Source organism: Narcine bancroftii, chromosome 10, assembly GCF_036971445.1.
Source record: "Narcine bancroftii isolate sNarBan1 chromosome 10, sNarBan1.hap1, whole genome shotgun sequence".
Taxonomy (NCBI): Eukaryota; Metazoa; Chordata; class Chondrichthyes; order Torpediniformes; family Narcinidae; genus Narcine; species Narcine bancroftii.
The window spans coordinates 96266364-96291390 of record NC_091478.1 but is presented as its reverse complement, the minus strand read 5'-3'; the positions used below and the strand labels follow the sequence as shown (position 1 = coordinate 96291390).

Sequence of the window (25027 nt, the reverse complement as noted above, 5' to 3'; positions counted from 1 at the left end):
AACACCACATCAGGTATTGCAGCCATTATTCAGACCTACAGAAGGGCATCCCTCCCACCACCCCCCTCCCCTGCCCTGGTCAGCCTAATCAGCACCTCCTCCGCGCTAAGCTAGGACGCAAAATAGTCTGGCACCGGTTCTGGCCACACCACCCTCTGGTTGAAGAAAGTGCCCCTCAGATCCCCTTTAAATCTCTCCCCTCTCTCCTTAACTCAAAGGCCTTTAGTTTTTTATTTCCCCTACCTGGGTAAAAGACTGATTGTTTATCTTATCTCTGCCCTTGGCCTCCTACTCTCCAGGGAGAAAAGTACCAGCCTATTCAGCCTCTCCTTACAATTCACCCCCCACTCCCAGTTCAGTAACTCAGAGGGTGAAAAATGCTTGTGATCCTACAACTTCTGAAGCCCTCCGCCAAGTCTCTTAACCCCGACCATCATGCAATCCTCTGATCTTTGATGTTACCTCCCCACCCCCCACCATTCCCACCCCTGCCTGTGGGCTAACCATAGACTAGAGATTAAATTGGTTGACAAGAACTCACGTCACCCTAAAATGACTGATGCATGCGTCTTTAATCCTCCATCACTCTCATCCATCTACTCTTGGCCGCCTACATTGCTGTCACTGTTGCAGAGATCCAAGAGAAGCCTGAGGAACACTTGAACATCCACCTGGCCATGTTGCAGCCTTTCCACCTTCATATTGAACTCACTTCTTAATTTTTTTAAATTTAGGCATGCACCAGAGTAATGGGCTCTTCCTGCCCTATAGCCCAGGCCACCAAAATACCCCACTTAACCAACAAACCCCATAAGTTTTTAAGGGTGGGAGAAACCGCAGCACCCAGATGAAATACGGGGAGAATGTATAAATTCCTTACGAATGGTGCCGGATTTGAACCCGTGTCACTGGCATTGTAATCTTCTTTCTTCTCTTTGGCTTGGCTTCGCGGACGAAGATTTATGGAGGGGTAATGTCCACGTCAGCTGCAGGCTCGTTTGTGGCTGACAAGTCCGATGCGGGACAGGCGGACATGGTTGCAGCTGTTGCAGGGGAAAATTGGTGGGTTGGGGTTGGATGTTGGGTTTTTCCTCCTCTGCGACCTTCTTCAAAGTCTTCAAATTGTAATAGTGTTGCACTAACCGTTGTGTTAACCTTAACCTTGTCACCACTTGGGATGCATCAGAACCAACGCTGTCAGTGATCTGTGCATAATGTTAGAGGAAAATACAACAGAATTCAGTCTTTTATCTGCCCAACTCTACACTAACCATCAAGCACCCATTTCTCACACCGAACTGTGAGGCGCCAAGATGCACGGTTGGAGGCGAGATCAGCCCACTGGCGGTGGTCAATGGGGCAGGCACCAAGAGATTTCTTTAGGCAGTCCTTGTACCTCTTCTTTGGTGCACCTCTATCACGGTGGCCAGTGGAGAGCTCGCCATATAACACGATCTTGGGAAGGCGATGGTCCTCCATTCTGGAGACGTGACCTACCCAGCGCAGTTGGATCTTCAGCAGTTGGATTCAATGCTGTCGGCCTCTCCATCTCGAGTACTTCGATGTTAGGGATGAAGTCGCTCCAATGAATGTTGAGGATGGAGCGGAGACAACGCTGGTGGAAGCGTTCTAGGAGCCGTAGGTGATGTCGGTAGAGGACCCATGATTTGGAGCCGAACAGGAGTGTGGGTATGACAACGGCTCTGTATACGCTAATCTTTGTGAGGTTTTTCAGTTGGTTGTTTTTCCAGACTCTTTTGTGTAGTCTTCCAAAGGCGCTATTTGCCTTGGCGAGTCTGTTGTCTATCTCGTTGTCGATCCTTGCATCCGATGTTTGGCCTGGAAGTCAGCCTGAAGAAAACTGAGGTCCTCCATCAGCCAGCCCCCCACCATGACTACCAGCCCCCCCACATCTCCATTGGGCACACAAAACTCAAAACGGTCAACCAGTTTACCTATCTCGGTGGCATTGTAATAGTGTTGCACTAACCGTTGTGTTAACCTTAACCTTGTCACCACTTGGGATGCATCAGAACCAACGCTGTCAGTGATCTGTGCATAATGTTAGAGGAAAATACAACAGAATTCAGTCTTTTATCTGCCCAACTCTACACTAACCATCAAGCACCCATTTCTCACACTAATCCAGCCATATTCCATTTTATTCTTCCCCGTTCCCATCAGCTCCTCCTGATATTCTACTACTGACCTGCACACTATTGTTGATGTTCAATGGCCAATGGGCAGTGAATCTCCACAATGCTCTGCCCCCGAAGTTGGAGGAGCTCAGATCAATGGATGTATTGTAGGTGGAGATGGATGTGTTTGAAAGATTGAGGGATATGGCGAACTGGCCCAGATGAGGCCAGCATTGGTCAGCCATGAGGGCTATGGGGAACTGGCCTAGATGAGGCCAGCGTTGGTCAGCCATGAGGGATATGGTGAACCGGCCCAGACGAGGCCAGTGTTGGTCAGCCGTGAGGGATATGGGGAACTGGCCTAGATGAGGTCAGCATTGGTCAGCCATGAGGGATATGGGGAACTGGCCCAGACAAGGCCAGCATTGGTCAGCTGTGAGGGATATGGGGAACCGGCCCAGACGAGGCCAGCGTTGGTCAGCCATGATCAGGTTGAATGGTGGGGCAGGCTCAAGGGCTGAGAGACCTTCTCCTGGTACCAAGTTGCATGTGGGAAGCGATCATGGGTAGAATGTGCAACCAGGTCGTTGCAGTTGAGAGGCCGCAGACCCAGCAGTTGTGCCAGCCCTATTGGCTCAGCTTTTTATTTCTTCTCTATTAAGAGCCCTCCCCCACGAAACTCTGGCCCCACCCTATCACAGATATTCTCTTTTTCCTATCCATCCCCTCTCTACAACTTTATTTTCCTTTCTCTCTCTCTCTAACGTCCAATGATGAGGACTTCAGCTTGAATCATTAACTCTCCATGGAAACTGTCCGATCTTTTGAGCGTTTCTGACTTTGTTTCAGATTCTTGGCCTCTGCATTTTTTAATTTCCATTGTTTTAGTTGAGATATGATAACAGAAGAGGAAAGAGAAACTTCCCTAAAAACATTCCATGGTTTTGTGGATGGATTCAGTCACATTGTGGGACAGAGTTAGACATGCCGACCAAGGTACTCCCTGAGTGAGTCCCATTTGCCTGTGTTTGGCCTGTATCCCTCTAACCCTTTCCTATCCATTTACCTGTCCAAATCTCATATAACAGTCTGGCTGTACCACTTCCTCTGACAGCTCGTTCCATGTACTTACCACCCTCTGTGTCCATTTAAAATCTTTTCCCTCTCTTAAACCTCTGCCTGCTAGTTTTAAGCTCTTCTATCCTGCGAGAGAGACTGTAACCATTCACTTTTTCTTTGGCCCTCATGATTTAATAAAACTCTATTAGGTTCCCCCTAAGCTCCAGGAGGAAAATCCCCAGCCAATCGAGCCTCGCCTATCAGTCCCGACAACAGTTTTATGAATCTTCTCTGCATCCTTTTCATCTTTTTACTGCTGGGTGACTAAAACTGCACACAACACTCAAGTGTCCTGTGCAATCTTAACCATGTGCTGTACAGTTATAATGTGACATTCCTACTGCTATACTCAGTGCCCTGACTGAATAAGTGTGCCAGATGCCGCCTTCATCACCCTGTCAACCTGCGTTGGTGTTTTCATGGGATGATGTCCCTCTATCCCTAAGTTTACAGAGAGAGCTTTTGCTCCCTCCAAGCCAGGGGCAGATTAACCATTAGGCTGAGAAGACTGAAACCTAGGAGTCCGGAAGGTAAGGGGGCCCATCACAACCACTGGTACACCAATATAAGTATTTGTCAACATGGGCTCACGTTAGTCCTGGGTCCACCCGTCAATCAAAGTTCCAAAATGCCAAACCAGATTCAGGAAACCTGGGGCTCTTGGTCTGTTAAAAGTGACTGAGGTAAACATCACAGACCATTAAACAGCATAGCGGCCAGTTTTATGGCCATCAGAAATACCCAGAAACCCCATGGCGAGAATGCACCTCATCTCCACTGAAGAAGCCAAGGGCTCAGTTGCGACTCAGAAGTGATTTAAGGTGTTCTCCAACACCCCGACTGGCAGCAGTGGGAGCGGAGCTGCATGGTAGGAGGGTAGTGCTGGTCTCATCAGTGCAGGGGTGGGGATCCGCATCCTGAAGAGCAGCCGCCAGCTTGGGGAGGGGGGTGTAGTGGGTCGAGGAACCGGGGTACGCTCCGGGGAATTCCATGGGCGGCTGCATGGGGCTATGCCCTGCCCTTCGCCCGTGCAAATCTTTGTGCCAAAGGCTTAGTGGGCGGGTGCATGGGGGGGGGCACAATAACCCATTTTGGGAGGGGCCTGCAAATCCTCCCCCTCCACCATTACATCAGCCATGAACTGGTGTATTCCCAGCACATACCCGCCAGATAAATTTAGTATATACGATGGCATCATGGCGAAAGGTGAATAAATGGAACAATTTCACTTTATTCTATTCAATGAAGGATGGGAGCCATGGGGCAGGGGGGCAAGGTCAGGGGGGCCTTACTAAAGCTCAGCCTAGGGCCCAGATGGTAGTTAATCTGCCACTGCTCCCAGCTGATCTCTTTCTGAAACACAGAGCTACTGTACTATGTTCTTATTTGCTAAACGGTGTATGAGATGCTTATTGGTCTGATCGCAAAACAACCCCTACCACTGCATCTTGATGCGTGTCATAATAAATTTGAAATTGCACTGTTGCTTTGAAGTTGAGAAATAACACCAGTGTCGTGTATCAGGTTATCTATCTCATTGTTCCTTAAACGCTCCAGTACATTAGTGTACGGATATTAAGCAAATTAATTTTAGATTCTTTAATCCTCCTTTGTGCAATAGGTGAGGCCCTGCACATTTCATTAGCTCACTCCCGTGGGTAGTTCATCCAACAAGACAATAAATCTCTTGGATGATTTTTCTTAAAAAAAACAGCTCAGCCAATATGCAGCTGGAATTAAGCTGTCCATTTTGTGTTACATTTATTGACAGGTAACGTGAAATCCGCTCTCTCACCAAGCAGCTTGTATGTCATTCAAATAAATTTCAGTCCATTTATTCCTTTCCTTCTCAGAAATAACCTGCTTCTTCCTCTGGTTTCCTGCTTCCCGGATCTTTGAGGTTTAGACCAGAAAGAGTCCTGCTTCATATCCAGGACTAATAATCAGTGAATTTGGACCTTTGTGCTGGAGCTTTGCTTTCAGGAACAGCTGCGTAGTTTAAATTGAAGTACCTCTCTGGAATTAGAAGGCTCTGTGAATAATAATGTCTGTGAAACCTGCTTCAGGGAAGGGAGCCCATTGCTTTTACTCAGTGCCTGTCTGTCTGTGGCTCCTTCGGGGGTTTTTTGTATGCTGCTTCTTTTCTGGGTGGAAGTGTGCATTTCTGGTTGAGCTAGCACCGATTGTGCATCCCTTACTGCCCTGACCTTCCTCAGGACACTTCAAAATTGACCTCTTTGTTCATGGAAAGCAGAAGGAAAATCTGCAATAGCTGGAAATCTTGAAATTAAAGCAGAAAATTCTGGAGACACAAAACCGCTGGGGTGGCGGTGGGGGGGGGGGGGGTTGTGGTGTGGTGGGCATAGAGTTAACATTTCAGACCCGTGATCTTCTGGGGCCCATTGAGATTTTGGCACCCTGTGAATGAGTCAGTTCACTGTTCTCCCTAATCTCCTGTCCAACATCATCTCAGCATTAACGTGACTGTTGTCATTGATGGAATGGCAGGGCAGACTCAATGTGCTGAATGGCCTCACTCCTATCCTACATGGTGGGTGATTGGGTAACACAACCAAACATTCCCCAGCAGAATCTTTACAATGAAGTCATTAGATTAAAGGCAGAAAGTGAGACAGTGCGTGCTAACATGCAGAAGATGTCAGATGCAGGAACGGATACTACTCTTGCTTCTGGTCCAGTGCTGCAATGGATCCCAGAGATATAAGGTGCAATTCTCAGGGAGTTAAGCTCATTTATGGTCACACTGATACAGTTAGAAGGATTCTTCCGTGAGCAGCCAAGCAGGTCATTTCTTACATTCATACAGCTGTATAAAGCAGGACAAGAGCATGGTTACAGAGTATAGGATTACAATGACAAAAGGTAAATTAGCACCAAGCAAAGGCAATATGAGAGCACTGTTGTGGGGTTCATTCAGGAGTCTGATGCCTGCAGTTGTTAAGCCTGTGGGTATGCATTTTCACACTCTTGAGCCTTCTCCCTGATGGGAGGAGGGAGAAGAGAGTGTGTCCGGGGTGTACTTCAGTACATTGGCTGCCTTTCCTAGACAGTGAGAGGGGAGGGAAGTTGGTGTGGAGTTCTGAGCTGCATTCGCCACTTTCTGTAGCTTGCTCCGATCTTGAGCAGAGCAGCTCTTGTCCCACACAGTGATACATCTAGTAAGTCTGCTTTCAATGGTGCTCCTGTGGTAGGTGTTGAGGAACATGAAGGGCATTTCCATAGTCTTTAAAGAAAGTAGAAGTGTTGTCGTGCTTTCTTGATCTAGGCCAGGTTATGGGAAGCATTTACTCAACAGGAATTTGCAGGTGCCTACAGTGTTGCAGTGTGAAGGATATCACTGTTCTGCTAAGTCACAGTACCACCTGCCATCTCAAGTGGACTTAACAAGTCCATGGCGTAAGAACCAAGAAACCAGTCCTTGTATCCTGGCCAAACTAGGACCGCTGTTGCATCATTGCTCTTTGTGGCATTGAACTCTGTTTGCATTAGTGACTGGGTTACACAGCAAGCACTCTTCAGAAGCCTTTAATTGGCTGTAACCCAGAATTGGCCAGTTCCTTTTATCTGTTTTACCAGTTTGGCTTTGTTACACTGAGTTTGAAGCAAGAGTCTTATCTGAAATATGGAGCCGCCTGCTTGGAAAATAGCCTGGCAAAGGTTCTATGGTGTTAAGATGTTGTTGACTTTCAGAATTTTAATTGAGCCTCTTCAAGTAACCAATAGCCCTGGCCTATAGCAACACACCAGCAGGAGGGAAAAGATTGCAACAATGCTCAAAGTCTCTTGAAAGACAAGGCCTTGGCACTTCTGAACAATTAGAAGTGTCGCAGGTGGCCGGTGCAGACGCCAGATGTCACTTACATTCTCCCCACACTCTTCAACTCTCTTTCCAATTAGCAGGCCTCTCTGTTAACGATGCTTTTAATAATCCTCCGTGTGTGGATGTTGATCCTCTGTGTGGGACCGCTGAGCCCTTCATTAGCATAGGGTGAAATACTTTTGCTGGCATTAATCCCACCATTTCCATTTCCCCTCGTTTGATTTCTCACTGTTTTAGTTTCATCTTCGCCCACTTCTGTCCTTATCAGAAAGCCGTCACCATCTCTAACCCCTCCTGGTGCTGTGTTTAATTAAGCAGGATGGGCAGTGGGGAAAAGAAAGATGCATCCATCTTCCTCAGAGGAAGTAAATTAAATAAGTTACTTGTTTGATCTTAAACTATGATCCCCTACGCAGGAGAAGACATTAAATATTTATTCTCAATGTGTTGCTTCTGTTTTAAGTGAGGATTTAGTAAATTTAAAATCAGGGCAAATGGCACTTATTCAATGATCTTTGCAGAATGTTACTAAAAGCATAGTTGCATGGAAGTTCCTTAGGAATTGTGGGTGAAAGGTACAGCAGTAAAAGGAGATTGATAATGGTACTGATAACGAGTTGATTGTCTGATACATTGTACAATGTGCCTCTGCACCAAAATTCTAACTTGCTGCAGCTGAATAGGTACTTTGGAAAAAAAAACCAATAGGATATATAAAGAGACATAAATCCCCATTCTGTCACACTTCACAATCAAGGGTAGGCATATTTAGCATAGCAGTTGGTTTAATGCTGTTACCGTGCCAGCGAGCTGGGATCAAATCCAGCACTGCCATTAAGGACTTTCTCCCCATTGCCGCTTGGTTTACTCCTCCCACATTCCAAAAATGTATGGGGTTCATTGGTTAATTGGTCACACGAGTGCATTTGAGCAGCTTGGGTTCGTGGACCGGAAGGGCCCTGTTACTGTGCCTTACCTCTAAAATTAAGAAAACAAATGGGAAGTATTTCCGGTAAAATAGTATAGGATTTGTGGGACTGATCTGTACTCAGCAAGATCCCACATACCACGATCTGGTAGTAAGCCGCTGACCTGTTTTATTTTTGGTGATGCTTAGTTCAAGGATAGATGTTAACACAGAAACCTGCCCTGCTCTTCAGAAAGGTGCATCAGGATCAGTACATCTGGCTGAGAGGGCAGCAAGCAAGCAATTCAATGTTACACCAGAACGGAAGCGCGTATGACAGGGTGGCACTCCCTCAGCACTGCCCTTAGTAAAGTTGGATGTCAGCCCCTCCAGTAGAACTTGAATGCACCATCCTTTGGAGTGTGTCATTCTGCCGTTTGGGTGCCATTCTGTTTGAGGTGTTTGTTTTTGTTTTGATTGAATTAAACTTAATTGAATGACTTCTTGTCACATGAACTGAGAGGTCCAGTGGAGAAACTTTGGTTTACATGCTATACATGCAAGTCAATCTCTATGGAGCACAACAGGCGATTCAACAATAATAACGTGGTGTCACAATGAGACAAGGGTACAGGGAGTAGTGATCCTGACATGGATGTATGAATGTACTGCCAAGTAATACAGCAGGTAGTGCAAGAATAAAGTATACGAGATAGTATTAAAGAGAAAGAAAAAGTTAAATAGTGTGAGGCTCAACTTTATCAATGTGAGGTTCACCTTTATCAATGTGAGATCCATACAAGAGTCTGATAACAGCAGGACAAAGGTCAGATGATTCACCATGTATTAAGAGTGGTCACTCCAAAGTTCTGTGCTTTCAAATTTTCTGCTGATTTCTGCCACAGATACAAGATGCTTCTCATTAAGTGTCAGAGGTGAACAAGTAGTCCTTCCATTCCTGCCTTTACTGTGAGTCATTTTTTAGGTATTAATGTGGTTTGAAGGAGCATAACCTCCCAACAGCAAGCTCTCAGCTACAGGCAAGAGGATAGTGAGAGGACTGAGAGGTCCTTGACATCTTCATGGAGCTTCAAAATGAGAAAGAGAAGCAAAAAGGAGCAACCTCTGAGACACCTAGGTCTGTGGATTCTGCCATCTCTCCCTCAGATGCGGCCAACCTCCTGTGCCTCTAGACTCCCTGTAGCTGCATGGCCTCCTGTCCGATCCAGCGGTGACCCCGAACTCCAGGCGTCTGGGCCTCCTTCCTTGGCCGCTGGTTCCCAGCCCCCGACATGATCAGGAAGCTGTCAGCGCCTAAGGCTCTTCGGGAGCCCTGCTCACCAGCAGAACCCTCACAAATCCCGGTCTCAATGCCTCGAAACCATGATGCTGGTCTCCAGCAGCCCACAGCCTGGTGTGAGATCTGCAGTCTCCGAGCCCCTTGCTGGTCCGCTGCCGTGATCTCCCGCACTGTAGGATCCGAAGACCTCGAACACTGATTTCAGAGGCTTGAGTTTGATCACCCACGCCGTAGTTGGGGAATTCAAATTCAAGATATTTAAGGAATTTTGGAATTTAAAATTCTATTTGATGGTGAGAATGGTATGTGTATATAAAAAAAACAGCTGGTTTCGGGAAGAAATCTGCCATCCCTTTCCTTGCATGAATGAGATGGACTATAGATCCAGCAATGTGGTTGTCCCTTAACCACCTCAGTTCATCAGTGAATATAGATCTACAACAAATGTTGGCAACGTATGTGTCTTGTGAAGAAATTACTGGTTTTATTTAAAGCATTAGTTGTTTTGGAATGTACCTTTGGTGTGCTTGACTGGGTCTAGTTATTGCTTGGGCTGGCTGTGCTTTACATCCTTTATTACTCTCCTGCAGTAGTTCAGGCCTGTCAGTTTTAGTGCTGTGTATGAAGGTCATGTTGATTTAATGGGAGTGATGTCACATTGGTAAGAGGTCCAGGATCTGTCCAGTGTTTGAGACTTTCACGTCTACTGCCAGATGGGCATTTCCTGCATTCTCTCCATAACTCAGCTGTGAGTCCCTGCTCTTTCTCCAATTCAGTCATTTGAAGGGCATCGTATTAATGAAATCAATCTCTGGCAGTTTGCTGTAATATTTCCTCTCCTCATCATCCCCCCCCCCTCTCTCTCTCTCCACTCTCCTTCCTCTCCATCTTCCCTCTCTCTTTTCCTGTACTCTCTCCCTGTCCAACTCTTCCCTCTCTCCCTCTCTCTCCCCATCCTCATACACACTCTCTCTCTCTCTTCTCTCTCTCTCTTCTCTTCTCTCTCTCTCTCTCTCTCTCTCTCTCTCTCTCTCTCTCTCTCTCTCTCTCTCTCTCACTCTCACTCTCATGGTTTCAGTTGTAGAAGATTGTTGGTTCAATTCCCACCAAAGACCATAAGAACATAAAAGCTGAGTTTTTGGAAGCCATCACTCACCTAGACATAAATCTCCTAGTATTCTTTCTGACAACCTGTATTTATTTCATCAAGGAGATATTTTTTAAGTCTTCAATATTCGGGACTGGCCTGAAGTGGAATGACACCAGCACCGCAGGATCAGGTCCTATTCTACCCACCTTCAATACTTTTGGACACAAATTATTCTTTACCTGTGTCACTTGTGACTTTGCCAGTAATACTGTCACATCTGGGTCAGGAGGTTGTGAGTTCAGGTCCCACTCCAGAAGACTGGATGCAGATGTCTCCATTGATCCAGTTGTGATATGGTGACCAGGCGACAAAGTAGAATCTTGCTACAGCAGTGACAGTGAGTTCATTATCCAGGCAGTCAGTAATAAGTCCAAACAATATGGGAGCAGATTTAGGCCATTCAGCCCATCAAGTCTGCTCCAGTTGAATCGTGGCTGATGTATTTTTCTTTTCAACCCCATTCTCCTGCCTTCTCCCCATAACCCTTGACACTCCCACCCAGCAAAAACCTATGATGTGCACAGCTGAAGGTTTATGGAATGGACAGGATGGTGCTCCTCAGCGCTGCTCTTCACAGCTTCAGTGACCCAGGTACCATCCTGAACTCAGGCACTCTCTGTGTGGGGTTTGAAAATATCCCAGGTTACTTCCCCATAGTGTTCTGGATTCCTCCCACAAGGTTTGATAGACAAATCAAAATGGGAGAGGAAAATTGGGGGGGGGGGGGGGGAACAGATAGATGAGGGAGAAGAGAAATAAGGCAATGGAGATTGGGACTGATGGGTTGTTTGCTAGAACCTTAAGTAGACAATGACCAGCTGGAGGGACTCAGTGAGTCAGGGTGGTATGCCTGGGCCAGGACCTTTTATACTGACTGTCCTCCAGCAGCTCATTGATTGCTGGTGGGATTGCTTTGTAAGGAAACAGCATGGATCTAGATGGGCTGAATGGACCAATGTAATGGTAAATAAGGAAGACTTGTACATTTTTTGCCTGCTCGGCTCTAATATTAGTTGAGCAGAAGCACGGGCATCCAGAAAGAGCAGGATTGATATCAAAATTGGTGCCTCTGGCAATACCACACTCCATCGATGTTGTACATCATTGGATCTGATGCAGAGGTTAACGGGATGAAGCATGAATAAAATAAACTTGCTGTCCTCTCACAGGATGCAAATAAATTATTGATTGTGCAGGGAAACAGACAAGCAGTCCATCAAACAGGAGATTGGCTGGAGTAAGTCTGTATTCATTGGCTGCCACCGTCTGTAACTGAACAGCAAAGACAAATTACAGGCTTGGATTGATTAAATTAGAAAAAATAGACTTTATCTGAGAAAAGCTCTTTGCACTGTAGTTTGTGAATTCTACAGGCTTGGGAATGATTCCTGCGGATTGAGTGGTGCAAATGTGTGACCCACAGTTTGACAGAAAAAAGTTAAAGGGAGAATGGAAGCACTGAACAACCATCGAACAACACAGAAAGTGCAAAACTTGTCCCTACATCTCCTCCCTCACCTCCATCCGAGGCCAGAATGGACCTTCCAGGTGAGGCAGAGCTTTACAAGGACAATGTCCCACCTGATCTCCTGCGTTCGGGGTGACCTCCTCTACATCGGTGAGACCAAATGCGGATCGGGATCTGCTTCTCCGAGCACCTATGTTCAGGGCAGAGAGGAAGTCGGTAGGAAAGTTGACAAGATTTGATGAATTTGAGTAGATTTGTTTCACCCTGTGGGTGCTTGAGGCTTTTATGCAGGATTAGCCCCTCAATGTCATGGACGGAAGGTCCTTAGCCAGCAGTTCTTCCTCACAAAGCCTTTGCACCTTGGCTGCACCAAGATTCAGGTGAGTCCCTCTGCATCCTAAAGGTAGCATTCCCCTAAGGACATCTCATTGTACTGGAAGACCAACAGGTTTTGGGCAGGCCAGAATGGGTCTTTCAACAAGCTAAAGTCTTCCAGCAGTAATTGGTGTTTGTCTCGGTATGAGCCACAGTTTGCCATCTTCATGCTGGTTAGTGGTGCTAGCTCGTGCTATGCCAGATGCACACAGTTCCCCTTTAAGTTTCTGACTGTTTCTCTGTTGACCACAGCAGCCAATTTACCGGTGCCAGATAACAGGGCTTGGTACTAATGGATCTGTAATAGCTTCTGGTAGAAATCAGTGTTTCTAAAAGGTCTCTGCATCATGCTAATAGCTCATTAGAGTACGCTGATTTGCCTAAAGAAACTCTGTTATTCTTTTCTCGATTATGATGTCATTTTTATCAGGTTTTAATAGGTTTTTCGTTGGTACTGCTTTAACTCTTGGTTTGCCAGACCTCAGTTGTAAACCATAGAAGGCTACAACACAGAAAATAGGCTATTCAGTCCCTCTAGTCTGTGCGACCATCATCTCGCTAGTCCCACTGACCTTCTCCCATTCCACAACCCTTCAGGCCTCTCCTATCCATGCTCCTATCCATGCACCTATCCAATGTATTCTTAAAACACACAATCGAGCCTGCATTCACCACATCAGATGGCAGCTCATTCCACACTCCCACCACTCTCTGATTGAAGATGTTCCCCCAAACCTTTCCCCTTTCAGCTTAAAACTATGACCTCTCGTATTTATCTCCCCCAGTCAAAGTGGGAAAAGCGTACTCACATCCGCTCTGTCTATACCTCTCATAATCCTGTAAACCTCTGTCAAATCTCCCCTCATTCTTCTTCGGTCCAGGGAATAAAGTCCTAACCTGTTTAATCTTTCCCTGTATCTCAACTCCTGAAGAACTGGCAACATCCTAGTAAATCGTCTCTGTACTCTTTCAATGTTATTGATATCCTTCCTGTAATTAGGTGCCCAGAACTGTACACAATACTCCAAATATGGCCTCACCAATGTCTTAAACAACTTCAACATAACATTCCAACTCCTTTCTCAATACTTCGATTTATAAAGGTTAAGATGCCAAAAACATTCTTTACATCCCTTTCCACATACGACACCACCTTCAGGGAACAATGTATCTGTATTTCCAGATCTCTCTGCTCCTCCGCACTCCTCAGTACCCTATCATTTACTGTCCTACTTTTTTTACCCTTCCAAAATGCATCACCTCAGACTTGTCTGCATTAAACTCCATTCTCCCAATTGGTCCAGATCCCTCTGCAAGCTTTGAAAATCTTCCTTGCTATCCACAACGCCTCCTATCTTTGAGCAGCAAACTTGTACTGTTGAGATCCTCGGCATTGGACAATGGAGTGGTTGAGGTCACTTCCTCTGTGCCATTTTTCATTGTCTGGCTTCTGAATGAATCGGAACGAGTGAAGGGATGTGCCTCTTGGAGATTTAACAGGAAGTGCCCTGGACACCGAATCTGTTTCAGATGTTTAGATTCCTTCACCACGTGGAGGAGACGGCATCGCAGACTTGGCGAAGTGAGGTCTTGGTGCCTTGCCAAGGAAACCAGGCCAAATGGAGACCAGAGGTGAAAAAACAATCTGGAGGATCTCAGCAGGTCAGGCAGCATCTATGGAAGGAACAGGACAGCAGATGTTTCAGGTCAAAACTCTGGCTTAGGACTGAGAGAGAAGAGAGAAGACAGAATAAACAGGAAACAAACAACCGCCAAGACCTTAAGCTCTGGAATTTTGCCCATGACCTGCTGAATTTCTCCAATACATTTGTGTTCTGCACTCAACCCTAGAATCTGAAAATTTTCTTATCGAACTCCATTTGGCCACTCCAGTGCATGGTCTCTTTGAAGGATGCCCACCCTGAAGAAGTTCCACCCTCTTCAATGGGAGTTCTGTGAGAGTCTCTGCTCTCCTCTGTTCTTCCCACTGCTCTCGTGCTTACCTCTTACCTATCAACCTGTGCTCCTCCCCGTTCTGATCCCCCTTTCCTCCTCCCCCCACCCTTTTTTATGTAGGTGTCTGCCTGATTTTCGGTACTCCTGATTAAGGGCTCAGGCCCGAAACATCGACTGCCTTTTGCTTCCTGCTGAGTGGTTCTCCAGCATGTTGGTGCACTACACTCGACCCAAGCATCCTCTGATATTTTTCCAGCTTTTTAGATCAGAGAGTGAGAAACAAAAGAAGGAGGAGTCTATTCAGCTCATTGTACCTGTTCCACCATTCAGAGTGATCAGAGCAGATCTTTTATCTCAACACCACTTCCCTGCACTCTCCCTGTGAGCCCTGACTACTCAACAATCTTTGGATCGTAATTCACCCAGCAAGTGCCTTCCAACATCAACATCTCTGAGGATCCATGTTGTTACAATCACCAGCCGCTTGAGGAAGTTTGGTGTGACACTGAAGACTCTCGGAAACTTCTACAGGTGGACTGTGGAGAGCATTTTGGCTGGTAGCATCACTGCCTGGTATGGAGTCATCATCTCTCAGGATAAGAATAAACTCCAGAGGGTTGTTAAGTCGGCCTGCGACATTACAGGCACCAGACTTTCACTCCATCGAGGACATCTACATGTGGCGGTGTCTTAAAAAAGCAGCCTCTATCCTCAAAGACCCCCACCACCCAGGTCATGTCCTCTTCACTCTGCAACCATCGGGGAAAGGTACAGGAGTCTAAAGACGAGCACTCAGCGGCACAAGGTCAGCTTCTTCCCCGCTGCCATCAGATTCCTGAATGATCAATGAACCACAGACACTACCTTATTTTTTTTGTGCACGATTTTATTTTTTAGTTATTGTTGTAAAAGTGGTTTTATACAAATGTTTTCCCTAATGACGCTGCCACAAAACACTGAATTTCATGACTTGTACATGACAAAATTCTGATTCTGATTCAGAAATGCTGGAGGAACTCAGCCAGTCTCACAGTGTTCTATAAGAGGTAAAGATATATCACCAACGTTTCGGGCATGAGCCCTTCTTCAAGGGACTAGCAAAGAACAGGAAGGTGTCAGAATATAGACTGAAGAATGGCAGGGGGTGGAGTCCAGACCAATGGACAAAAGGTGTTAATTGGATATGATAAGAGGAGAGGTGAGAATCAATTCTGTGAAAGGAGACAGGGAAAAAGGGAGAGAGGGGGAGAGAGCTAGGGGAAGGCAACGGAGGAAAGAAGAATGGGGGAATAGGGGTGAGGAGGGGGGAGGGTTTAACAGAAACTGTTCCTCCAATTTGTGGGTGGTCTCAGTTTGGCAGTGCATGAGACCATGGGCAGACACGTCAGCAAGGGATTGGGACGGGGAATTGAAATGGGTGGCCTCCAGCAGATTGTTTGCTGATTAAGTATACTGGGACTTGATGGGTTTTTTGTTTTGCTTTTGGTGGGAATGTTTATTTCATCTCGTCAAACTTGCAACCTTATTTTGCTTGTTCATCAACCAGTAACATTTACCAACTCCGCAATTACCACAGTGCAGAGAGCACAGGCTGAGAAACACTATTCAAGTGTCTAAAACCTTACTGGTCTTTGACTTGAATATATCAGTCAGTGACAAAGTCTCCACAGCCTCCTTTATCTGAGAATACCCAAGAGTCACTGGTCTTTAGTGAAGAAATGCCCCTTATCTCTTTCCTGAATGACCAACCACTTATTTTGAGAGCCTGACTCCAGATACCACGTCTTCCCTGCATTTCCCCTTCAAACCCCATGGAGAATTCGGTACATTTAAATGAGACCATCTCTCATCCTTCTCAGCTCTAGTAAGGATAACCCCAGTATGACTCATTTCTTATCAAGGCCCACAACATTGGTCATTCCTCAAGAAAAATGCGCCCTTCTCTGTGCAGTTTATTGGAAGAGGATGTGATGTCATTGAATGGCGTGACATTCCGAGAGGTTTAGACAGCAGTTGATGTTGAATGAATGTTTCTTATCATGGGTCAATTTACAGCAGGATAAAGGTTCACCCAATCTCAAACTGAATCATTTAAACCACAATACAATCAGGTGTCCTCAGCCCCCTATTCCTGCATTTTCTCCATAACCCTTAATCCCTTTAGCCACAAGGGTTTCATCCTACTCCCATTTGAATGTATCTAATGAACTGACCTCAGCATCATTCTGTGACAGGGAGTTTCACGAGTTCACAACTCCCTGAGTGAAGAGGTTTCTCTTCATCTCAATCCTAAATTACTTCCCTGTTAACTTGAGATGGTGCACCCTCGTTCTGGACTTCCTCAACATCAGTAATGTTCTTTCTGCATCTAACCTGCCTTAAGATGATGACACAGGGAGAGCTTCAAGAGATTATCAGAAGGCACAGGGGAGGAGAAGGAGTGGGGGAAAGGGCAAAAGAGAAATGGGGTGAGGGAGAGGGAGGCAGAAGGGAGAGAAAAGGGGTAATTGGAAGAAGGGGAGGAGAGAAAAAGAAAGGGAGGGAAAAGTGTGGAAAGGACAGAAAGATGGAAGGTAAGAAGGAGACAGAAAGCGTAAAAAGTAAGGAGAAGGAAAAATGATTCCCACAGTCTGAAAATGTATCTGTATAAAATTCCTATTTTAACTCCCATGCCCTCCAATGCCTGAATGAAGGATGGTTGGGCACATTAAGTTACAGCGGTTCCACTATTCCAATCCTCTGTGGTGTGCTGGTAATGAGACAGCTCTCACAATGTAGTTGGCAGTGATCCTGAACACAACACCACCCTCATGCTCCCACCAGCAGGTATGATTGTCACAGCTCCGAGTATTGCCAAGAGGTTCCTCTTGTGCATCCTGTGATGTGGCAGTTGCAGTCGAGAAGAAAAATCCAAGGAGTATCTTCTGTGTTCTGCTGATGTAACTTGTGAATGTTAACATTGAAAAACAAACATTTGAACTACTTGGCACCCATCCACCCAGACCAGGGCAGCAGCAACCAGGTGTGGAATACTGTCTCCTCCATACCCTGGGGCATTTTCTTTGTCTCAAGGTGACCCAGCCACAACGGCTCACAATCGTGTTGAGAACCAACAAACATCTGCCGATGGTAGACGTCTCTAGACCCACTGCCTCCTCCAGCCATTTCTTCAAGTCTCAATTAGGTTATTATTATTAATTGTGCTTAATAATGATCAATTATTGAGCATGTTAGTTTCTTCCAGCAAGAAATGTTGATGCATTGATGTGCAGAAGGATCTGGCTATCCTTATGCCCAGTCACAGATAGCCACCTGCAAATGCACAAAGCATTTCAATGGGATGCTGACCTCTCTAACATGGAGAGAAGGAAGTTCACCTACAGTTATCATTCAATTATTGTCACATGTAACAAGATGCAGTGATAAATGTTGTTTAACAAGCAGATCAGCCAGACATCTCATACATAGTACAAGAATAAGGCACAATATGGATGTCCAGAGAGAGATTACTTGGTAAGAAATACACATATGTGCTGAATATCCACACATTACTTCTTACCTGTTAACCTCTCCCTGCCCCTTCCTCCCTCCTCGCCCTTCCACTCAGCCTTTTTTCATTCAGGCGCCTGCCTGCTTTTGTTTTTTTATTCCTGAGATGTTTCTCCAGCATGTTATTGTACTCAAGCCTAACATCTACAGATACAGCAAAGTGTTTAGACGGACACAAGACCATGCAGGAAATGGAGGGGTAAGGACCACCTGTGAGCAGAGGGGGTTAGTTAGATCAGCATAGACATGATGGGCTGAAAGGTCTATTCCTGTGCTGCACTGTTCTGTGTTTAACCAGGTGGTGCATTTGTACATGACAAAAATAGACATGCTCCAAAGAAGAGGGTGCAAACATTACATGGAAGATTGAACAGTACGGCATAGGAACAGGCCATTTGGCCCACATCTCTGTGCTGAATATGATGTCTAAATCAAACTTGATCAATATCCCTCCATTCCCTCCATATTCATGTGTCTATCTAATAGCCTCGTAAACACAATTATTTTATGTTCCTACCACTACCCCCAGCAGCCCTTTCCAGACACCCACCCACTCTCCGTAAAATACTCCCCCCGTGCATCTCCCTTAAACTTCTTCCCCCACATGTCCTCTAGCATGGCAACGCTTTTACCCTGAGGAAAGATTCTGACTGCCTCTCATGATTGTATAAACTTGTATCAGGTCTTCCCTCTGCCCCCGGTTCTCCAGTGAAAACAGCCCAAGTTTGTGCAGTCTCTCCCCTTAACTCATAACCTCTAAACCAGGCAACGCCCTGGTAAACCTGCTGGAGAAACTCATCAGGACTTGCAGCATCCACAGAAGTGAAGGGTGACAGACATTTTGTGCCTGGGCCCTTTGTCAAGGTAAACTTCTTCTGAACCCTTCAAGACAGAATTAGGTTGTGAAGGATCTGCCCATCAATATTACCCAAATCCATCAGTGTTGCTGCTGGGAATTTCAACTGATTTTGCTGTGTTTTTATTTGTTTCCCCTTAGACAGAATTCCAAGGTAAATCAAAGCATAGAGAGGCAGCGGGAGCCTCATTGGGAGTGCTCTTCACCGGCTGTGAAATCTCTCTCACTGACAAAAGCTCATGGCCAACCTTCTGTCCTGTCCTGTTCAGAGCTGCTGTCGAACCAGAGTGGAGGGAGCCATGGGTACCCGCACTACAACCAGAACATCAGTGACACCAACCTGCTGGTGTCACCTTTGGTGGTGGCTGGAATCGTGATTGGACTGGTCCTCTTGCTCTCCTGTATGACCATCATCGTCGGCAGCTTCCGGAAGGACAGCCGGCTGAGGGATTCCAACGTCAGGGCGGAAGCCAGTTACGGTGAGCCCCTTGAACACTTGGCACGGCGCAGCAAAGGGGGCATCTCCACTGTCTTCCTGGTCTCGGCATGTCACCGGGAACAGTGCTGGCTCGAGCACCAGCCACAGATCGGAGCGACCTGGGTCCTACTGATGGGCGGGTGTTTCATCAGCTCAGCAGGTGCACGGGATGGCGGTCACTACCTCAAGAAGGCAGCAAGGCTGGACATGCAGCTAAGGGCAGGGAAGCTGAGGTCTGGTCAGTCCTCAAGCATGGGGAAGAAGTAAGTTGGCTATTTGGCTCTGATCCTGCTGCACCATTCAGAGAACTCCTGGCTGCTCTTGGTCTTGGCTCCTCTCCTACCGCTTCATCGATCCTTGTAGGCCAGAGACCTCACACACACACCACACATACACACACGCATTCTCACTCACATACACACACTTACATTTACAAACAGTAACACACAGGACACAAAATATTTTTCTAAATGATTTTAAATGAGGCATCAGATGTCAGTAACATCAAGACTGATATTTTATATCATTGCCAATTTCTAATTTATATTTGGACTAATGGTTATGATTTCAAATAGAAGCAGAACTAATCCCTCCTTTCTGTCCTGGGATCTGATATCTTTCATCTATTTGAAGTAGCTCAATGGTGTTGGGGCTGGATTTAATGCAGCACAGGTGGGGAGCAGATTCACCAGTCCAACTGCAGGGAGAGAGAAAGATTCCACCACTCAGTAGGGGTAGCACTAATGACGATAGATTCCATTTCTGACACTGGTCAGCACCAGTCCTGTAAATGGAGACTTTGGTGAGGATTCAGAATAGAGACCCACCCAATATGTAATGGAAAGATGTTGATTGAGGGGTTAGAAGTTGCTCAGAGCAGTGGGGAGAACCCTGTTCCTTTTATAAATAGAGCCCTGGAATCCTGTGTGCCTCCATCCAAACTCTTCTCACTGCACTCCCATAGGGTTAGGCCAAGCAGACAGCGATGCATGGTTCTCGATACCCCAGCCAGCGGAACCATTCCTTCATTTATCCTTGATGAAAGGCTCCGTCCCAAAATGTCGCCCATTCTGTTTCTCTCACTGATGTTGCGCAACCTGCTGATGGTGTTTTGCTCCATATTCCTGCACCACCTGGCAGTCTCTTGTGGGTCCTACATTTATCTTGTCCTTTCAAGATTTTGTATGTTTCAATGAGATTACCTCTCATTCTTCAGCTTAATTTCTCCCAGTACCACAAACCTACCTTGTCAGTAATCCTCCATCACATGGAACATAGAACATTACAGCACAGTACAGGCCCTTCAGCCTACGAGGTTGTGTTGACCAATATATACCTACCCCAAAAAAACTAAACCCTCCCTATCTCATTACCTTCTAATTTTCTTTAATCCACATGCCTGTCTAAGAATATCTAAAATACCTCTAATTTCAACCTCCACCACCACCCCTGGCAAGGTATTCAAGGCACCCATAACTCTCTGAGGGCAAAAAATATGTCTCTCCTAAACTTTCCCCCCTTCACTTTTTACAGGTTTCCTCTGGTGTTTGCTACTCCCACCCTGGTCAAAAGGTGCTGATTGTCCATCTTATCTACACCTCTCATAATCTTGTAGACCTCTATTAAGTCAACTCTCATCCTTCTTCGCTCCAAGTTCTACTAACCTTGCCACATAAGACATATTTTCCAATCCAGGCAACATCCTGGTAAACCTCCCCATCCTTCCTGTAATTAGGTGACCAGAACTGAACAAAATATTCAAAGTGTAGTCTCACCAGAGATTTATAGAGCAGCAACATTACCTCACAACTCCTGAACTCAATCCCCTGACTCATGAAGCCCAGCATACCAGAGGCCTTCTTAATTATGCTATCAACCTGTGTGGTGACCTTAAAAGATCAATGGATTTAGACACCAAGGTCCCTCTATTCTTCCACAATGTTAAGTATTCTACCATGTACTTTACCTTCAAGTTCAACCTTCCAAAATGCAACACCTCACACTTATTCAGATTGAACTTCATCTGCCACTTTTGCATCCGACTCTGCATCCGATATATATTGTGTTGTAACTTACAACAACCTTCACCGCTATCCACAACACTTCTAACCTTCGTATGATCCACAAACTTCCTGACTTATCCCTCTACTTCTTCGTCCAGGTCATTTATAAAAAATCACCAAGTGCAGGGGTTCCAGAACAGATCCCCGCGGAACTCTACTAGTCACTGACCTTCAGGCAGAATACATCCCAGCAACTACTCCCCTCTGCTTTCTACAGGCAAGCCAATTCTGAATCCACACAGCCAAGGTTCCATGAATCCCCTGCCTCATGACTTTCTGAACGAGTCTCCCATGGGGGACCTTGTCAAATGCCTTACATCACATCTACTTCATCAATGACTTCCTCAATTAGACTTGTGAGGGACAATCTTCCCTTCACAGAGCCATGCTTACTGTCCCTTCATCTCTAAATGTTCATAAATCCTAACCTCTCCATTAGTTTGCCTACCCCTGATGTAGGACTCCCTAGCCTATAATTCCCAAGATTCTCCCTGTTGCCATTTTTGTATCCCTTTGCATATCTTTTGATTGAGAGACCTGACCAGTGAAATATCACAGGAGCCCTGAGTAAGGCGTGAGAGGTGTGCAATGTGCAGATACAACACTCCGGGCAGGAAGGTTGAAGACTGGTGATCAACGTCATGTCACAGGAACAATGATAATGAGAGTTAAAAGGTAAAAACACAAAGCTGGAGAAACTCATCCGGATAAACAGTGTATTTTATACAGCAAAGATAACGATACAGGCTTGAGCCTGTATCAAGGTATGAGCAAAATGTAGGCAGGCGCCCAAACAAAATGGTGGGGGGGGGGGAGCACCATTTATTGTCATACACATAAGTACACTGTACAGATCCATCAAAATTTTTTACTTGCTGCAGCCACGCAGGTATATTAGATGAACTAACTCTACCACAATATGCCATGGCACAAAAGGAGATAATAAATATAAAACTGGACCTGTGCTCCTCACCCACCCCCCCTCCTTCCCCATCCTCCCACCTTCTAGTTTGGGCACCTTCCTGATTTTCGGCACACCTGAAGAAGGGCTCAGACTTGAATCGTCGACTGCCTATTGCTTTCCATTGATCTGCTGAGGCCCTCCAGCACTTTTGTGTATTGGAATAGATATAAAAGGATAGATAAATAAATATTCACAGTTGCAGTTAGTGCAAGAAAAAAAGTGACTATACAGTCTTGCATACAGATCTTCTGGTGTCATGGAGTAATTTACAGTTATGGTTAAGATAGAACAGGGAGGTTCAAGAGCTTGATGATCACTGTTGGATAGAAACTGTTCTTGAACCTAGAGGGGCTGGTCTTCAGGCCTGAAGGTAGCAGTGAGAAGAGGTTGTGACCAGGGTGATGGGGAGGAAGGGGTCCTTTATGATGTTGGCTGCCTTCTTGAAGCAGCACCACATGTAGATGTCTGCAATGGGTCGGTGCCCATGATCAACTTGGCTTGATGGGTGTGGGGAGCAATGAGGCAAGTTTAGCACAGTGTTACACTAGCAAATCCGCTGCCTTATAGCATCAGGGACCCGGGTGCGATCCCAACCTCCCGGGCTGTCGGAGTGGAGTTTGCACATTCTCCCTGCACCTGCCTGGGTTTCTCCTGGGTGCTCCAGTTTCCTTCCACACCCCAAAGACATGCAAATTGGAAGGTAGTACCCCTTGTGGGTAAATGAGGGGTAGAATCTGGGGAATGCAGAGAGAATAGTAAAAATGTGATTACATTTCTTTTAATTAGGTGAGTGCAGACTCACAGGGTCAGCACCGGTGGGGGGGGGGGGCATCCGCGGGCAGTGCTCCCCCATACGGCCATCACTCTCCGTCAGACCCATCCCCATCCCCTCCCACGTTACTAGCATCTAGCTTGACAGATGCTATTGACTCTCCACCCATCCCTGGCCCTGTCACTAGCGTGCATCAAGCATCGGTAGCATCTAGCGATGCCTGATGCAATAAAGGCAGCACCCCCGTCTCCTACAACAGATGGGGCGGATGGTGTTAACATTCGTTGACAGGTAGGTCCTTTCATCCAATAGCACCCTGCTGAGCGAGTTCATGAGCATCCAACTGCGTCCCCTTCCAACACACTAATGCTCCCCTAGCACCGACCCTGCAGACTCAGTGGGATGAAGGACTTATTTCCATGCTGTATGACTCTATCTTCCATCTTTCCATAAACAAGAACCAAAAAAAGAATGAAGAATCTGGAAATCTGAAACCCAAATAATCCGGGAAATACTCAGCCGATCAGGCAGAATCTGCAGGGAGAAAAATGGAATCATCCCATCAGAACTGGGGGCAAGGGAAGTTAGCATGGGGAGTGAGGGGAGGGGTGGAACAGAGGGCTCTCTCTGATATGGGGAGACCAGCTGGCCATTGAAGGACTGTCGAGATCAGTCAATTTCCTTCTCACAAGCAATGAAATGCAAAAAGCGAGTCTGAAACATGAGAGTGCAAAGCATGAGATAGACCATTAGGAACTGTCAGCCCATGTAATATATCCAGCCTTGACCCTGAAAGAGGTTAACACTGGATTAGGTAGCAACACCTGGGCTACTGGTTTGCACATCACATTCACGGCCCTTGGTTCAAGGTCAAAATCAAAGCACCAAAGTCTGCTGAACATCTGCCTTTTGTAAAGCAATGTGAATGACATGGCAAGTCGCTGATCCGTGGAGCAATCTTTGATTTATCTCAGTTGGAGTTCATTCCATCAATAAGTTCCAGCTTATTATCAAATATATTGTACAAATACAACCAGACAAAATGGTGTCTCCCTGCACCACAGTACACACACATATGCACATAATACATTTTTCAGCCAGCACATAATATCCACATGCACGCGTAAAATATATTATTAAACAAATACGTATAAACTTCTTGAAAGTGTGTAGAGCAACAAGAAAACAATCTTTACCCTCAAATCAAGGTTAATGCATTCAAAGACTCTCTCTCCTCTTTGCTTTATCAGCTAGATTAATCCACTTCTCTGCAAACGTGTACGTGCCGACAGAAACTCAGTGTTGATGGAGAAGGGCTTTCCTTTTCACCTTGGAACTGAGCCATGTTGCCAGTGCATTACTTTGTATAGAACATGGAACAGTCCAGGAGAAGCACTGGAGGCTGCAGACACTGGCATCTGAGCCAAACACAACCTGCCAGAGGAACTCAACAGATCGAGCAGTATTCGGCTTGAAACGTTGATCATTCTTTTTCACCCATAAGAAGCTTGACCCATTGAGTTATTCCAGCAGATTGTGTTTATTACAGGAACCGTTCCTTCATCCCATGATGTTGTGCCGAACGTGATGCCAAAATTAAACAAATTCTTTTCCGCCTGCACATGATATACATCCCTGGATGTGTCTATCTAAAGCCTCTTCAACCTTATTATTGTATCTACTTCCACCATTACCCCTGGCAGCCCGTTCCAGGCACCGACCACTCCCTGTGTAAAATAAATGCCATCTTTGCATATCTCCTTTAAACTTTAACCCCTCCCTATCTTAAATGAATGACCTCGACCATTTAACCCATGCTGCCCCGTCCAGAGGATGGTGGGTATATGGAACGGGCTACCAGAGTAAACTACAGAGCTGAGGACATTTTAAAGATATTTAGACAAGGACATGGTTTGGAGGGATAAGTATGTCCTGGTCAGCCTGAACAAGTTGGGCTGAAGGGCCTGTTTCCACGCTGTGTCACTTCCTGCATGAATTGCTATGAAGAGAGGAGTTTGGGAAAAATTTTGCCAGTCTTTGGGAAAAGAGAATTCCAATAACTGGGGAGTTTTCTCAAAATGTTGTGCAAAC

At 46.0% G+C, this 25027-nt stretch overlaps 1 protein-coding gene across 3 annotated transcripts in view; it reads left to right on the top strand.

Annotated features, from left to right (window-relative positions):
- The window catches only part of bean1 (brain expressed, associated with NEDD4, 1), a 58998-nt gene that overhangs the window by 16371 nt on the left and 17600 nt on the right, over positions 1-25027 (top strand). For all 3 annotated transcript variants that reach the window (XM_069902043.1, XM_069902042.1, XM_069902044.1), the window contains one exon: positions 18929-19138. In XM_069902043.1, the coding sequence (XP_069758144.1) occupies positions 18929-19138 (210 nt within the window). The remainder of the gene's footprint in view (positions 1-18928; positions 19139-25027) is intronic.